Here is a 16,860-nt window from a genome sequence, read left to right as displayed (position 1 = left end):
CAATAACCAAAATAGTAAAACTAAAATATACTTTCAACATGCTTTTCTATAAGTGGCGAATATTAATTCCTTCACTAAAACATATTTTTGAAACAACAGAAGTGCGATTGTTTGCCGTGTGTTTTGACTGTTGAACTCAATATTAAAGAAGACGTCAAACAGTCAACTCGCGGCTGCTTGCTGTATTCAAATCGCTGATACACGCCCAATTAAAATGCATTCACAGTCTCAGCCAATCAGAAGCCTCGAGGCAGCAACTCGCTCGTTCACCCATTGGCCTGTTTAAAAATCGCCTCAAACACAGAGCGACCGATTTAAATGCTCTAGCTGGAGTCACGCGGAGTTTAGATTGGAAGGCGACTGAAACATTTCTTTGTTGAAATCTGCTTTTGTACGTACATAGCTATATAAAACGTGACATAAAGTTGATCTGATACAGCGTGGAAGATAAAAAGAACATATAGCGGACTGCACGTGGAACTTTAAGGTGAGTTTGTGTTCTGGACAATGACTTTGTCATGCTGCTAAAACGCAGCATGGCAAGAACTGCTACTTATTTATTAAATGGAATTAAGTGTTATGTGCGTACAATTTAGCAATGTTCTGGAAAGCCAGCATGAGTTCAGAGTATTAGGGTTTTAACTAACGTTACTTTTTCTCTGCCTACCATGCATTTTTTTTCATAAGCCGTGCAGCAAACAGTGTAAAATGGGTGCCAGTGAAAGCAAGATGTCTGTGGCATCACCACCAAAGATAGACCTGAGCCAGCGGCTGAAAGCAGCGCGTGTATCGAGACTCGCAGACCCGCGGTCACCGTCCTGTGTTCTCGACCGCACACCTATACAGGTACAAACACTTCTGTTTGAGTTTCTCTAATTAAAGTTTGATTACGTCGCTTATCGTTAAGCCAGACTCTGAGAAGAATTATGCTAATTTTCAGATCCCATATGAACAGTGAGTGAGCAGTTGGCAGGATAAGAGTTTAATTGATTGTATTTTCCTGTAGGTGGGCGTGGCTTACTCTTCTCTTCCTGTGGTGGAGTCAGTAGGGCCTGCACTTGTTGACCCCCGCTCACCCACACCTGGCGTTACTCGAACACCATTAAAGGGTAAGTGAAGTTTACTCCATTATTTAGAGTATTTCATGTGGACTGTGATACGCATTCTTAAATCAGAATATTTAAACATGTTGAAAAGAGCTCAAGCTGAAAGCTAATTAATATTCATATGCTCAATCCTTTCTGTATAGAGTGCAGCAGTGCGCTTTTTTTTAATGGCCTTGGTTTTCAAAGTGTTTTTTTTTATTTTTATTTTTTTATTTTGAGTTGTTAAAGAATTACAAGCCATGAACCAAACGGACCAGCTACAAGGTTAATAAGGTCATTACAAACTGATTTTGAGCCTTTCATCAAAAAAAGAGAAATATGTAGGGTGGGACTTGGTTCTGTTCAGTGGTTGTTGATTGGATGGAGGCAGATCAGAATGCGAGTTTGCAGTTGATTGTAAGAAAGAGGTGGATTTATTGATTTAAAAATAAGGTAAAACATTTTTTTATAAATGATGATGAATTAAATGAAACGTGTGCATGGATGAACCATTTTCAGTCGTGACTCTTCAAGCTCAAACGCCTTTGTCTTCTTTACAGTGAGCATCACGTCTCTTGCTCGGCGGCTGAGCACCTTCTTTCTCAATGACGTCAAGTCTGGCGACTCTGTTTCTCCCCTTCCTCTGGTCTCCTTTACCAAACCCCACCGCCTGCCCAATAGGAATTGGCAAAATGACGCAGGTCCCAGAGATCCTCTGGTAAAATCCCAGAACTCATCCACCCTCATCGGACACACAGATGCTGTGTCCACCCCTGCGCTGTGCTCTCCTTCAGAGGCCTACGGCTCCATGTGCAGCAGCCCATTTGTGTTGATTGGAGGCACGCTGGTGGAGGTGGATGCTGAGACCTCGCTGGAAGAGGCGGAGGATGCTCTGCTGCTTGGTGCTTCATTAAGAAAAGAGCTCAGTTTGAGTCTTCTTGCTTGTCGTGAAGAAGTTTACTCCTCTTCTCTGGAGGAACATCCTCTGACTCCTCCTCCTCCTGCTGAGAGCCAAGCGAATGAAGATCACTCCTACGCACTCTTCTCAGTCCCAGCACAATCCACAGAGTCTGAAACTTCCACTCCTGTTGTTGACGCTGTCGTGACCTCGGAGGCAGATGAGGTCTTGTCCCAGACATCTGAAGAACAGGTTTGTTTTTGGGATTATTGAAAGACTGTCTGTTTGGGTTTCTTTCTAATTTTTTAAAGGAATAGTTAATCATTTATCTGTATATATTCATAGTACACTACCGTTAAAAAGTTTGGGGGCAGTACAATTTATTTTTATTTTTTTTATTATTATTATTTTTAAGACATTTATATATTCATTCAGAAAGGATAAATTAAATTGATCGCAAGTGAAAGCAGAGACATTTGTTTCAAAATATTTCTATAGCAAATAAATGTTCTTTTGAACTTATTTATCAAAGAATCCTGAAAAAGTGGAATATTTATACATTGATAATACATTAATAATATGAAATGTTTCTTGAGCAGCAAATTAGAATGATTTCTGAAGGATCACTGAAGACTGCAGTAATGGCTGCTAAAAATTCAGCTTTAAAATATTTTAAATAGAGAACCGTTATTTTAGTCTAGTTATATATATATATATACGTGTGTGTATATATGTTTAAATAAATGCAGGCTTGGTGAGCATTAGAGACTACTTTAAAATAAAAAATGACTGAAAATCATTTAATTGCAGTAATTTTATATTTGTGAAACATTTTTAACTTGACATTTTTATGCCTTTATGCATGTAGTAATTTAATTGGTTTAGTTTTTTTAAATGCACTGAATAATTATATTCATTTCAAAGTTATTACATTTATTTAAAAAGAATAATTTGATAAATCTTAGTTTTGTATTTGTGAAAAATTTATAATTTCATTAAAAAAAATATGAAATCATCATAAAAAAACAACCATGATGCATTTTAAATTGATAGTTAAATGGATGTTTTTGTTTGTTTTGGGACCCGTGAAAATTTCAGTACAGTTAGGAATCTGAACTGTTGGCCTGATTTGGCAAGCAGAAAAATTCCATCCTGTTGAATGCTGTGAGGGACTGACTGATGTGTGTCCTTCCTCCATCAGCTGGATGCTGCTCTTCCAGAGTCGAGCCATGAGCAGCCAGAGGAGAGCAAACCTCCCACACCTCAACCTGCTGTTGCCCCCAGCAAATCCAGCCAAGTGACTGACACCCAGGTTGAAACGGTCCAGTCCGGCATCCGTTGTCTGACGTTTGACACCCGTAGCCCAAGTCAGGCCATTTTTAAACCCCAGTGGTTGGGTGTGGGCTTCGGGACCACTGGAGTCAGAGCGAGGGGGGTACAGGCGTGTGGAAAAACATCCATGTCCTCACCACTCTCCACCAAAAACACAGCCACAAATGAAAATAACAACATGGTTGTGCGTGCCAAACAGAGACCGAGAGGTGAGTGTGTGTCCGTTCACCACACAGCATCAGCATTTTTGTACGGCTAAAATAAGTGGAGGCAGATGATGCCAAAACTTGTTGATTTCAGAGTTTATAAATGTCTGCACCTGCTCTTATGTTAAAAGTAATGGATAGAAGACTAACAAAATGATAAATCCTGAAGTGTATCCAAGCTATTTTTATTTCATCTTTTATTTTTTCCAAGTATGCACTTTTCTCAGTGGTTATAAACTAGGTTATTTACTTGTTTAATGTTACAGAAAAAGTTCTGATTGGTGAGGGCAGATCGCCTCTGCAGATCCTGAGGGAGGCAAATTCACCCAGAGACCGCAACTCCCAGGTAATCTCACAGTTATTAGTCACTGGTTATATTTGAATCTCAGTGCTTATTTAACTATAGAGTTATGCAGTCATTTTCATCTGTTACACCTTCAAACTCTAAATGGATCTTCATGTATTTCTTCAGATGAAGTTGAAAGTGTCCACCCCAGAAAAGCAGAGATTCAGCCAGATGGACAGGAGAGCTCTGATTCTGTCACTTAACAAGGAGAACGAGTGAGACCAACTGAGCAGACCAGGATAAATCCAGCCAACACTATGTATATAATACAATTTTAAGCCTTAAACTACATGATCTTTTTTTTTTTTTCTTATCTTTACTGTTTCTTTGTGTGTTTGTAAATAAACTGTTTTAATGTAAATAAAATGTAAAATTTATTTGAGTTTTGTTTCTTTTAATCTGAATGTACTGGATGGCGTTGTTTTTCAGAAAAACCTGAATAGATCTCAATCTTTGTCATTGATACCAGCTGTTCAAAAAGCATGTCTGGTGGTGAAGATATACCACTACTTTCAGCCCTACAATTATTGAAAAATAGACACTGTCAGCCAATTAGACTTCTTCACTCATGTTTAACTCGGATGACCACATCTTTTTAAAAACATTGTTACTAATTTATCTGAACTATTTTTAACATCAAAAGAGTTATCCGATATCTGTGTGCTACTGTTCAAAAGTCTGAGGTCTGTAAGATGGATTGAGATATATAGAGAGACAGTGTGTGTGTGTGTATGTGTGTATATATATCTTGTGCTTTAATTTAAAAATACAGAAATGGTTATTTTAAATTGTAATATATTTTTAAATTTTATTTATGCCTGTAATGGCAAAGTTTAATTTTCAGCAGACATCAGTCTTCAGAAATCATTCTAATATGCGGATTTGGTGCTCATGAAACATATTAATGTTGAAAACGGTTGTGCTGTTTCATGTTTTTGTGGCAACTGATACATTTTTTTTTTGTGCCAGGATTCTTGGAGTAGAAAGTGCAAAAGAACACCATTTATTTGAAAGAAATCTTTTGTAACATTTACAAAAGGCAGTCTTTACTGTCACCATTTTGATCAATTTAATGCATCCTTGCCAAGTAAAACTGACCCCATAAACTGTAGTGTGTATGTATATTATAGTGTATAATATATGCATTTGTTTTCGATTAAATCAGATATGAGAAATTATAAAATGTAATCTGAGAAATCAGTCAGGTTTGTCATTGTAGTATTTTTTTATTGGCCCGAATGAGCAGAAAAAACAGATGACGCTATCAGTGCACTATCAAAAAAATAATAGCAAAAAATAACACTAAACTTCAAAAAAAGAATCTTCCATCAGACGGTCTCACTAAAACTTATTTAATCTGGCTATAGTTTGTAAACCCCATTTTTATAAAAGTAAAAATATCATTCTTTGTTAGACTTAATTGTATATTTGATCTTGTGCAACTATTTTGGCAACCTCTGCCTTATAGGTTTAATAGCACAGGATGCATTTAGATATCAGTAAGCTTGATCCAACTAGTGTTGAAAGTCTTATTTCATATGCTATTATTGATAATATGCTGTGACAGCCATTTGTTAATGACCCTATCAAAAAATGACCTCACGAATCACCAAATAGGTAATGGCCTTGTAAATGCCCACTTTTGCAGTCCCTGAAAAACAAGTTTTCTGGTATTACATGATTTCTTTGACAAGATTATTGTACAGGTCAGCCCATCTCTAAATGAGGTTGTCTTACTCACAATCTTTCTCGTTGTGACGGCACAACAAACATATCGCTTTCTCTCCCTACTTATACAACTACATCCCATAGTCCTGTTTCAGTTGTCCCTTTGCATTTAACCCTGTCTGACATATTCTGATTTTGCCTCCATTTGAGACAGAGCCTTAGTTCCAGATCTTCAGGAAGCTATCCCATGATCCTGTGCAGCAGGCCATTCCATCAGGTGTCACACCAATACAGCTCACTCTGTTGTCATGACCTGACAACACTCCTGTAAAGCACAAGCCCAGTTTTATTACAATTAATAGATATGTTTGCATCTAAAATGTATTATCTATCATTCTCCTGAAGGTGACATCTATCCTTGTATCTCTTTCCGCTGACATACCGACTCTCTCAGCCTTCAGCGAGTCCCAGATGTTGCAGTTGAAGTCGTCATAGCCAGCGAGGACGAGTCTTCCAGAGAAGGAGGGAGCGATGGAGGTCACGCCGCACATGATGCTGGAGTCCTGGTATGTGATGAGCTCCTGGTCTGAACGCAGGTCGTACAGCTTGCAGGACGCATCGTCTGAACCTGTGATCACTGCATTGCCATTGGGGAAAAACTGAAAAATGACAGAGAGAAAAAAATATATATTTTTAAATATACTGCGAAACTCGCTACCACTTTATGGTAGGGTTATGGGGGTAGAATTGTTGCTTAATTCCAAATAAATAGATTAGAATGAGATCCACAAATAAATCTTAAAGTTTCACAAACATGAATTAAATTCACAAATAAATAAAATGAGATTTGCAAATAAAAAACATTCACAAATATATGTTTATGTCACAACCACAACTTTGCCTGGCATTTATTTGTGAATCGCGTCCTGTGCATTTGTAGATAGCTGCACGCATTTGTGAATCGCGTCCTGTGCATTTGTAGATAGCTGCACGCATTTGTGAATCGCGTCCTGTGCATTTGTAGATAGCTGCACGCATTTGTGAATCGCGTCCTGTGCATTTGTAGATAGCTGCAGGCATTTGTAAATCGCGTTTATGTTTAGGAAATAGTGAACAATGCAAATCTTGGCTAAAAGTATACATTTGCTTTGAAAAGTGTTCAGCTATGGATGGTTTATGGCTCTATAATGGACTGAAAAACCTACAATGACAAAGTTGTCGAACTAAATATCCTAGGCCTGATCCTAAAGATCTGCATTGATGATACATCCATAAACTCTGAACACAGATGTCTCTGAAAACCAAAACGTTTTTTTTTAAAGCCACCAAATGAGGGTCATGGTTACAGTGGCTTATTAGTCATGAATGAGTAGGCAGAACATCCACAACATTCTCACATGTCAGAGTGATGGAAGAAAGCTGAAAAAGTAAATAATGGACTGGAGAGACATTTCTATGTATGGAATGATAAGCGGATTCAGATCACTGGGAGCTGGTGTTGCGTACACCTTGGAAACTTTAAAAATTAGCAATATTTATACTTGTTTTAAATATTCACACTGAGGTGAGCAGAAGGCTTTGTGATTTAACAGCAGCAAAGTATGGTATCCTAGGTACACTATGTTTTAATCTTAAGAGTGTAAACACTATTGTAACAAAACATAAATAGCTCATCACTTCAGGAACAGAAATGCGTGAGGACCATGAGAGAATTTTGTGCAACAAAAGAGTTTAAAAGCCTGTGAACATGTAAGGCTTTGCTTAAATCAGTTTTAGTGTCCTGATTTAGAACTATCTAAAACTATCATTATCGTAAATATAACTCGTCCTCCCCCACCTCACTGAACCAGACAAAACATCACAGCATGGTGGATAAAATCATCACCCGATTTAGCAAGGAGGGGGGACAACGCGACCCATGGGTGAAAAGGATTATATTCTATTGAGAAACCCAGGTTAAACAAATGTCTCAATCTAAAAAAATCCATGCTAAAAATGTATGAGAATGAACCATCGACTGCTCCATTATCACTATTTAATAGCCACGCTCTTCAGCACTGCACACAACACCAGCATGATGTGTAATGTTATATGTTACCATGAGGGAGAAAGAGATTATTCATTAATGCATCTCGGTGATAGTCAAACATCGATGAAAACAGGTCAGAATGGTCTTAGTCATTTACCTAAGAGGCACATCCATACATCTGCTCTGCTCTTAAACTCTTAACTGTTTTCCAGGACTGCTGAGTATCAGATGCATAGGATGATATTAACACTTTATGAACCATTAACCATTCTATCCTCTATTTTACAGCTCAGTGTAGATTCATTCAAAAACAGAGGATCAATGGCTAGAGTAAAGTAAGGCAAGGGTCTGATTTTTGATGCATTAGAGGAGGGCCAGTGATATTAGGGTTTGGGCGTAATGGAAGGGGCGTCGTGTTGGGATGGGGAGTCGAGGTATGAATGAGTATATGATTTCTTGCCTGGATTATTATTCCATACTCTAAATGGGAGATTTGTGAGCTTCATAAACAAATGCACTAATTTATGAAGGATTATCTGTAATCTCTCTCCCCCACCTTCTTTCTCTCTTTCACTCGTTCCATCAGTCCATCACCTCCCCTCCTCCCTCTCTCCGCTCACTTGTTTTAATGTACTGTTGTCTAGATGTATTAAACACTTGTACCTTCTGTCTTTTTTGTCTCGGTTTTGATTCTGAGAAACAATAATTAATGATAAATTAAAGGTGTGCACATTTGAGCTGATAGTTTTGACAGTGGTCTTGGATTTATATTGACACCTAGTGGTGCGGATGCAGTATTAGAAAAAGAAAAAAACATGAGGCCGCTCACTCCATGCTAAATAAATTAGCGTTTAAGTTTACTGATCTGATCTGAGTGAAAAAAGTCACCCAAAAAAATGTAGATGAGTTTGTTCCTTCATTGGATCAGATTTGGATACATTTTACATCACTTGCTCACCAATGGATCCTCTGCAGTGAATGGGTGCCTTCAGAATGAGTGTTCAAACAGCTGATAAAAACATCACAGCAGAAGTGAAGTGACATGTGGCCAAGTATGGTGAGCCATACTCGGAATTAGTGCTCTGCATTTAACCCATCCAAGTTCAAACACACAGTAGTGAACACACACCTTGAGCAGTGGGCAACCATATTGCTGCAGCACCTGGGGAGCAGTTGGGGGTTCGGTGCCTTGCTCAAGGGTCTCACCTCAGTCGTGGTACTGAGGGTAGCAAAGAACGCTGGTTATTCAGCGTGTCCCCCTCCCAGAAGTAACAATTTGAAGTTAAAAACATCTTTGATTCATTTGTTTATTACAAACACATGTTTTTTTTGTGATGTTTTTATCAGCTGTTTGAACTCTCATTCTGACGGCACCCATTCACTACAGAGGTTCCATTGGTGAGCAAGGGATGTAATACTAAATTTCTCCAAATCTATTCAAATGAAGAAACTCATCTACATCCTTGATTGCCTGAGGGTGAGTAAATTGTCAAATTGGGGTGAACGCTGCCTTTATGGGTTAATAAAAAAAAAATTATTTTAATTTTTAATATGTAAAAAAAAAAAAAGAATGCGGGAAAATTTTTAATACGCCGTTTTAGTGCCACGTAAAAAAATAAAAAATAAAATAAATGTTAGATTATGAGATTAATGTCATAATATTTTGAGAATAAAATCTAAATGACAAGAATAAAGTTAAATAAAGTATAAAGAATAAAGTAGCCATATGAGATTAAACTCTAAATATTTTGAGAATAAAGTCGTAGCAATATGAGATTAAAGTTGTAGTATGAGAATAAAGTAAAAAAAAAAAAAAAAAGTCATAATATTTTGAGAATAAAGCCGTAGCAACCCTGCTGAAAAAACCCCAGCTAAAACCAGCCTAAGCTGGTTGGCTGGTTTTATCTGGTCATCCAGCCTGGTCATAGCTGATCAGTAGGCTGGTTTAGAGGGGTTTGGCCACTTATTTAGCTGGTCAGGCTGGGAGACCAGCTAAAACCGGCTACTTCCAGATTAAACCAGCTAAGACCAGCCAGCCAATTTAGGCTGGTTTTAGCTGTTTTTTAAATTTTTTTTAAGGCCAGTATATTGCGTGAATAACATTGTCATTTGAAAATTCTGCCACATAAAACATTCTAAAGGTTGAAGTGGGCTCCAACTCGTTAACTTAAGTTATTGTTGTTGTCTTTTCTGAGGTAAATACGTTAAGTAACTATTCACAAGCTATTTCATTCACGGTATAATAAATGATTGGAAATAATATTTCAAGTCTTCAAGTCTAGCTGATTTACGATTGCTACGACTTAATTCTTGTAATTTCGACTTTATTCTCGTAATCTTATTTTTAATTTATGTGGCACTAAAACGTCATTGTACAATAATAAATACTAATTATAAAGAAAAATAATAAATTACTCCTTGAACTACATAATTAGCCATTCGTCGCTTTATTCTTTTATTGTAAAAAAAATTATATATAACCCAAATTAAAACAGACATACTGAAACAAAGGCACAAACACATGCACACACTCTCACACTTATAAAGACATAACCTGTGAAACTATAAACTAGTGTTCATGAGGAGACAGTGAGGCATTTGATGTCCATGGATGTCTCTTTGCTGATTGGCTCATTCATCTGTCTTTCTTACAGCTCATCCCACCTGCCTGTCACTCTTTCTCTCTCTTTACCTTGGCTTCTTCCGCTGCGGGCAGATTTTAAGGCACTCTCGCCCTCACCCTTCTCTTCTTTTACTACACTTTTTCCATCCGCAGCCCATAATTCTTCAGCTTCCTCATGTTCCTAAGATGAAATAAAACATATGAGTTAGTGTACAAACATACAACACTTTTCCTCTTTTAGTTAGTCTTCAAGTTTCCATAACAGTTTCTCACCGTATCTCTGTGGTGCTTTTCAGTGGTGAACCAGAGCGCCAATGCACATCGTCGACCCGCCGTTACTGCAGTAAGACCATGGGGATTGACTGGTCCTGATGTAAATCCAACCAGTCGCCCACATTTTGGCTTAACCATTGCCTGGGAGAAAAAAAAATGAGATGCTGAGAGATCAGGTCTCATTCACTAATCATGCATATGCACTAATTTGTGTGTAAAATCTGAGTATAGCAAATCATGGTTCAACAATAACGTTTGCACTAAAATTCATTCTTAATTTACGTATGCAAAAAGGTTGTGCAGATATGACTAACCTAAGGCACAGTTTAGAATACTCCAAATTCATTATATTAGAATGAGGTTAAGAACAAATTAATGTGTGTACGCATATGTTGTGAATTAGACAAAAAATTGTGAAATGCTCTCCTGTGTACACAAATAAGAAAAATGAAGTTATTAGTGAATGTAATGGGAAGACCCATTATTTTTAATATTATACAGGAGATTTTTACATCCTTATATACCGTCATAGAGATAGCTTATGAGAAATTTATAAATATGGATCTAAATAAAAGAAAATAATTCAGTAAATACTGGGATGAAGAATCTTACAGTGGCTGTTTTGGCATCTTGATCAACGAAAAAGAAATCACCTCCTTCAAAATCATCATTCAGGTAAAGAACTGCACTGCAAAGGCAACAAGATCAACAAAATCACAGTGAGTACATAACAGAAGAGTGTGGAAAAAATAACATTCAATTTATGTCAGACATTTTTTATTATTTTACAGATAAACATGTCTCCTTTCTATTCAAATGAGGCTCACTATAGAATATGCCGGATTCACAAAAATCAGCACCTCATTCAGTCAATGTTGCATAATTATTCCCAACAGAATATTGTCAGTAAGGGATTGTTAAAGCAGTGTTTGTATACACTTTATACTGAACATTTCCAGCAGTAACTGTAGCCAGACGTTAACATTAAGTGTGAAATGTTTCATAATTTTGTGTGCAAGAAGCTTGAAGACCTATTCTGAATTTTTACCACACCCTGTCTTTCATCATCTGTATCTTGAATCTTCCAAATTTAGTGAATCAGTGAAAACAACATATGCAAATTGAGGAAAATATCAGAAAGCCTATTATTCTTAGTGAATTTTCTTTGTTTTGCCTACATCTATCATGTACACATCTGTGCACCTGAGATCTCGATGAGTGAAAGCAAGTGCTTCTCTCCAGCACTGCCTGGTTTCTGGCTCCAGGATGCAGTTATCCACATGAACTGGGTGAGAAAGATCCGAACGCCCCTCCTGATGACCTTCATACACAGTCATATATGCACCAAGCAAGGTGTTATCCCTGTTAATATGCGTTTATGTGTGAATGTCTGTTCCTATTAGAGGAGCTATAGAAATGTGTACCTGGGATGGCAGAGCGGCACACCAAGTGTGTGTAAGCAAAATAGAGAACAGAGTGACTTCTGAAATACGAGTCCATCAGAACTTTAACAGTCTCCCCGATCTCATGTAACAGCCTGGCATCTGACTGGTTAACCAGCCCATCTTGAGCTAACTGGAAAACAGATATTTTCTAGTATATTATCTTGGGTATATGTGGTGAAAAATGTCTATAATTTTATGAATCGTAGTATGTGTCATGACCGAGTAATATTTCACCTTAAGTGCTCTGAGGACAGTCAAACCAACAAACTTCTCATGTGGCATGTGAGGAGAGCGTCGCCCCCGGTAACCATCACCCATGGATGCAGCAACCTATCATCAACACATGCAGAATGTGATTTGGGATTCTTTCAGCTGCTCTCTTTTAGTAGGCTGACCCGGCATTGCACTGATTGCAACAGTAATTCAAATAGCAGATTTCTGGATGATTATTGAAAAGCTCACAGTAGCAAGCTGCGTCACACGATCACATTCAGATTGGGATAAAACTCCATCCAGAACCACACGGTTGGTCCCATTCAGCCCCTGATCATCCATAGTGATTGTTACGCCAACCACAGAGTTGAAGAGACAGTGAGTGGAAAGGACAAATGCAGGATGAAGGTTATATATATATATATATATATATATACACACACACACTGGTGTGAAAAAGTGTTGGCCCCCGTCCTGATTTTTTTGCATGTTTGTCACACTTTAATGTTTCAGATCATCAAACAAATTTAAATATTAGTCAAAGATAACACAAGTGAACAACATGCCGTTTTTAAATTAAGGTTTTTATTATTAAGAGAAAACAAAATCCAAAACTACATGGCCCTGTGTGAAAAAGTGTTTGCCCCCTAAACGTAATAACTGGTTGGGCCACCCTTAGCAGCAACAACTGCAATCAAGCGTTTGCGATAACTTGCAATGAGTCTGTTACAGCGTTGTGGAGGAATTTTGGTCCACTCATCTATGCAGAATTGTTGTAATTCAGCCACATTGGAGGGTTTTCGGGCATGAACCACCTTTTTAAGGTCATGCCACAGCATCTCAATAGGATTCAGGTCAGGACTTATACTAGGCCACTCCAAAGTCTTCATTTTGTTTTTCTTCAGCCATTCAGAGGTGGACTTGCTGGTGTGTTTTGGATCATTGTCCTGCTGCAGAAACCAAGTTCGCTTCAGCTTGAGGTCACGAACAGATGGCCGGACATTCTCCTTCAGGACAGGGGGGCAAACACTTCTTCACACAGGGCCATGTAGTTTTGGATTTTGTTTTCCCTTAATAAAAACATTCATTTAAAAACTGCATGTTGTGTTTACTTGTGTTATCTTTGACTAATATTTAAATTTGTTTGATGATCTGAAACATAAAAGTGTGACAAACATGCAAAAAAAAAAAAGAAATCAGGAAGGGGGCCAACACTTTTTCACACCACTGCATATATATACACACACACACACACACATTACAGGACAGGATGGAACAGTGCTTGTACCTGCATAAAATCCACTGTCATCCACTTCCTCTCCCTGCTTCAGTTTCTCATGAAGTTTATCTTTCTCTGCTCTGAGAAGAAGAAAAGTTTGAATCTGCCAGGAAATGTATTTCACCAAATCCTTTCATCCTATCATTTTTTTCTATTTTCCTGTCTCACCTCCAGGTTTCTTGCAGAGATTCGGGCACAATGTCCTCGGGTGTCCACAGATCCTTATGGGGACAGAGAGTGAGACTGAGGCCTTTTTTGGCTAGTTTCAGAAAGGAGAACAAAAGATCAGAGGTGCAAGACTAAAAAACAAAAACAAACTCAAGAACAGCATAGAGGTAATTACCGGGTTACTGAATTTAAAGTCCAAGTTTGCCATCCCAAAGTACAGTAGTCTCTTCTCTTGCAAAGCTCTGCTGACATACTTGTCAATTTCCTTTGAGAAAAAAGATCAAGTGGTCATTTAAATTCTGTATTGATCTGGACCATTGACATCTATTCATCCATCCAACAGACTGACCTATCTATAAATGCAAACATTATTCTTTCTACCCCATCTCCCATGCGTCACAGTTACTCCACCAGTCCATGCATCACACCTGCATGGGGCCTGTTTCCTGAGCCTCAGTGTCGGCCTCTAGAGTCTGAGTGTAGAGCTCCAGATTAAGGGAGTCTGAATCTGGGGGGTAAAAGAGCAGTAAGGAGCGCAGGGTCTCTACCGCCCCCTTCAGGTCACCAGCTGTTTATTTTTTACATTGAAAAAAGTTGAAAATATTATATATATATATATATATATATATATATATAAAATGAAAAGTTTAAACTTAAAAAATGCCAAAAAACCGATACCTTGTCAACTAACTGAAGTAAAAATAAAAAGTTTTAAGTACTAAAATTACTAAAAAAATAAAATGCAAATAAAAACACATAACAAAAACTAAAACTCAGAATAAATTTAAAATGAAAATATAAAAATAAAAACTAAATTAAAATATTATTAAATACTATAATAGTATAGAAATAATACAAACAATGCTATTCACATCCGCTTCATTAGATAAAGAATGTAGAGTCATTAGATCGTTACAGTCTTTGACACTGGCATTGAAATTGTATACAGATCAGATATTAGAAATAAAACACAGGAAGATAAAAATAAATATAAATAATTAAATAAATTGCAAATTTAAGTTCATCAGGAACCATGGTGTTTACATAAACTTTATTCAACCAAATGGAATTATGTTTTTGAAATGGAAACAAAATAAATATTTCCAAAAATAAACACTGAAGAACAAAGATATAATAAATAAAATAAATAATTTGTAAATAATCCAAATAATTTGGGAGTAAACGTCAGTGTAGGAAACATCAGTGCTCGTGTTTCAATGACATCTGACCTTTGAACTGTGCAATATGTAAGTGCTCGAGCTGTAAGGGCAGGAAGTCCTCCAGAGCAGAAACCCTTCTAGGTCGCGTTGACACTAAGGTCACACACATCTGTTTGCATGACAGCAAGGAGAGAGAGAGGTCTGAAGCAACAGAGAAAGACTGATTTCACTGAACTGTTATATATAATTACCAAAATATGCCATTAATGGTGCAACACACTATTTAAACTCTTCTTTTTATAAACAAGTGAATTATTTGCAAATAAGACTGGATTTGACTATTCCTTGAAATAATCTGACTTTATACTACTAATAGTGGCTGCAATCACTTGATAGACTTGGTACATAAACATCCTTTTTCACCTGCAGCTCTCTCATAAACGCCCTGAATGGTGTCTGGCTCCTCCGGAATGACCCGAGACACCATCACACATTGAGCTCTGCACTCTTCTGTCTGCTTGAGCGTCTCATTCACACACTCCTTCCCCTTCTTCACTGCCTTCACCTAATCAGATGAGCTCTCAGCTAGAATGGCTGCATCATACATCTCCTAAAAATGATAAGCAATGTTACAAAAAGATGTGGAGATGGTAGAGTAACTGAGAACAGTGGTATACAGGACAGCTAATGTGGTTAATTTAAAAAGGAGTGAGAAAAAGAGACGAGTGAGGATAGTGAAGTGTAGAACAAGTATATGATTGACAGACAAAAGTCTCAAAGACTGCTCGGCCAATGTGGGAAGAAATCACCAAAATAACACCCTGCACAACACACTCGAAACCAAAATAACTGTTATGATTCACAAAGATGCAATTACATGCCCACAGATATGAGAGCTGCACAGACATCAGTATGCGCACTGAGCACATGCAATACAATTCACACAATTTATTTTGTAATGACATTTGCAACTGTTATTTTAGTATTATTTATTAGCTTTAAGATTTACTTTCATCCTCATACACAATTTTCCAAAATAAATACATGATGTTACATCTTAACTGAAAAATGGTCTGAAGCCTTTTCTTATTTTACCGATCCTTGTTTCATTATTATTCTAATCACTTCAACTAATTTTAAACTATACCAAACAGACACAAAAGCAGTTACTTAAGAAAACATTTCTTAAGCCTGTCATAAATAACTGAGTAACATTTTTCATACATTGTTGACATATACAAATGATTCAAAGATTATGTACTTTATATTCATCATTATAGTATTTTGAATTAGCTTTGATTTTCAGTGTCACAATTTTCAGTTCTCATTTAAATTTAAATTATTGTGCTTTTGTAATTTTTTATTAGTTCTTTTAAATATTTCTTTTAAGTGTGGTTTTATTTTAGTTTTGTTAATTTTAGTACTTCAACTTGAGTTGCCATAGCATTTCTCATTTTTGATTATTTTGATAGTATTTTTTAATCTAATATTTAGATTTTATTTTGTTTCAGTTATCAAAAATACTTTTTAAAATTGTTTTAGTTTAGCTAACAATAAAAACACTTATCTGCAGATTGCAGATTCTCTTCTGTTGAACTCACCCACTGTTGCTCCTGCTCTCTCTCTCGGTCCTGGAAGGACTCTTCTTTCACTCCTAACATTCTTCTGTACTTCTCGAGGTTGTTCCTCATCTCCAGGTGACTCGGATTGGCAACAAAGAACGTGTGAGCAGCTGAAGCTGCTTTGGCCATTTTATCCAACTGTATAAAGGGGGGAAGACAGATTTTAAACTTACAAAACAGACCAGGGTAGGTTTACTCAGACCCTTGCACGTGTGTTGCCTGATTTCACATTTAAAACACTATGATTGGTCATTTTACCTTGTAGTAGGTGACTTGCAGGTAGTTGTAAGGGTTGTGTGTTCCAAATTCATACTCAATGTCTGAAGATACTGGGAGCAGAGCAGCAGGAGAGACGCTTTGACCCATACAGAACCTCACACACTCAGCCCGCAACCTGGATCCAGTCTAGTATCCCCAGGTCCCAGAGAGTAAAATCCTCTTTGTCTACACACACACACACACACACACACACACACACACACACACACAGAAACACAGATAAATATGTGTTGT

General features: G+C 37.3%; 3 protein-coding genes and 1 pseudogene across 4 annotated transcripts in view; 2 read left to right on the top strand and 2 right to left on the bottom strand.

The window, feature by feature from the left end:
- Positions 1-308: 308 nt before the first annotated feature.
- On the top strand, positions 309-4,181 carry cdca3 (cell division cycle associated 3). 2 transcript variants are annotated; one of them, XM_016289692.1, is made up of 7 exons: positions 309-487; positions 688-846; positions 1,007-1,109; positions 1,646-2,235; positions 3,185-3,524; positions 3,788-3,867; positions 3,994-4,181. In XM_016289692.1, the coding sequence occupies exons 2-7, from the start codon at positions 709-711 to the stop codon at positions 4,084-4,086; spliced, it is 1,344 nt and encodes a 447-aa protein (XP_016145178.1). In that variant the 5' UTR covers positions 309-487; positions 688-708; the 3' UTR covers positions 4,087-4,181. The 2 variants fall into 2 exon arrangements, with proteins under 2 accessions (XP_016145178.1, XP_016145177.1); XM_016289691.1 differs by having other exon boundaries at positions 696-846; positions 3,994-4,180.
- A 1,028-nt stretch (positions 4,182-5,209) lies between these two features.
- LOC107598441 (guanine nucleotide-binding protein G(I)/G(S)/G(T) subunit beta-3-like) lies at positions 5,210-7,561 on the bottom strand. Its single transcript, XM_016289778.1, has 3 exons — positions 7,547-7,561; positions 5,978-6,194; positions 5,210-5,860 (listed from the first exon to the last, which is right to left on the bottom strand). Exons 1-3 carry the CDS (start codon positions 7,559-7,561, stop codon positions 5,754-5,756), a joined length of 339 nt encoding a protein of 112 aa, XP_016145264.1. The 3' UTR covers positions 5,210-5,753.
- Positions 7,562-10,005: 2,444 nt separating this feature from the next.
- Positions 10,006-16,860, bottom strand: part of LOC107598440 (prolyl 3-hydroxylase 3-like) — an 8,358-nt pseudogene continuing 1,503 nt past the window's right edge.
- Positions 13,481-16,860, top strand: part of LOC107598439 (ubiquitin carboxyl-terminal hydrolase 5-like) — a 15,525-nt gene continuing 12,145 nt past the window's right edge. Inside the window, exon 1 of the mRNA XM_016289776.1 lies at positions 13,481-13,492. The gene's annotated coding sequence lies outside the window, so the exon portion shown is untranslated. The remainder of the gene's footprint in view (positions 13,493-16,860) is intronic.

This window comes from Sinocyclocheilus grahami, unplaced genomic scaffold, assembly GCF_001515645.1.
Source record: "Sinocyclocheilus grahami isolate Dianchi unplaced genomic scaffold, SAMN03320097.WGS_v1.1 scaffold251.1, whole genome shotgun sequence".
NCBI classification, from domain to species: Eukaryota; Metazoa; Chordata; class Actinopteri; order Cypriniformes; family Cyprinidae; genus Sinocyclocheilus; species Sinocyclocheilus grahami.
Note: the sequence above shows the minus strand (reverse complement) of the source record. Positions and strands in the feature narration are given on the sequence as shown.

Excerpts from the sequence above, each read along its gene's own strand:
- cdca3 (XM_016289692.1), top strand. The coding sequence starts at position 709 with ATGGGTGCCAGTGAAAGCAAGATGTCTGTGGCATCACCACCAAAGATA. Across the intron at positions 3,525-3,787 it reads TGCCAAACAGAGACCGAGAG|AAAAAGTTCTGATTGGTGAG; the intron begins GTGAGTGTGTGT and ends TTAATGTTACAG. Across the intron at positions 3,868-3,993 it reads CCAGAGACCGCAACTCCCAG|ATGAAGTTGAAAGTGTCCAC; the intron begins GTAATCTCACAG and ends GTATTTCTTCAG.
- LOC107598441 (XM_016289778.1), bottom strand. Across the intron at positions 5,861-5,977 it reads GCTGAAGGCTGAGAGAGTCG|GAGTGTTGTCAGGTCATGAC; the intron begins GTATGTCAGCGG and ends TGTGCTTTACAG.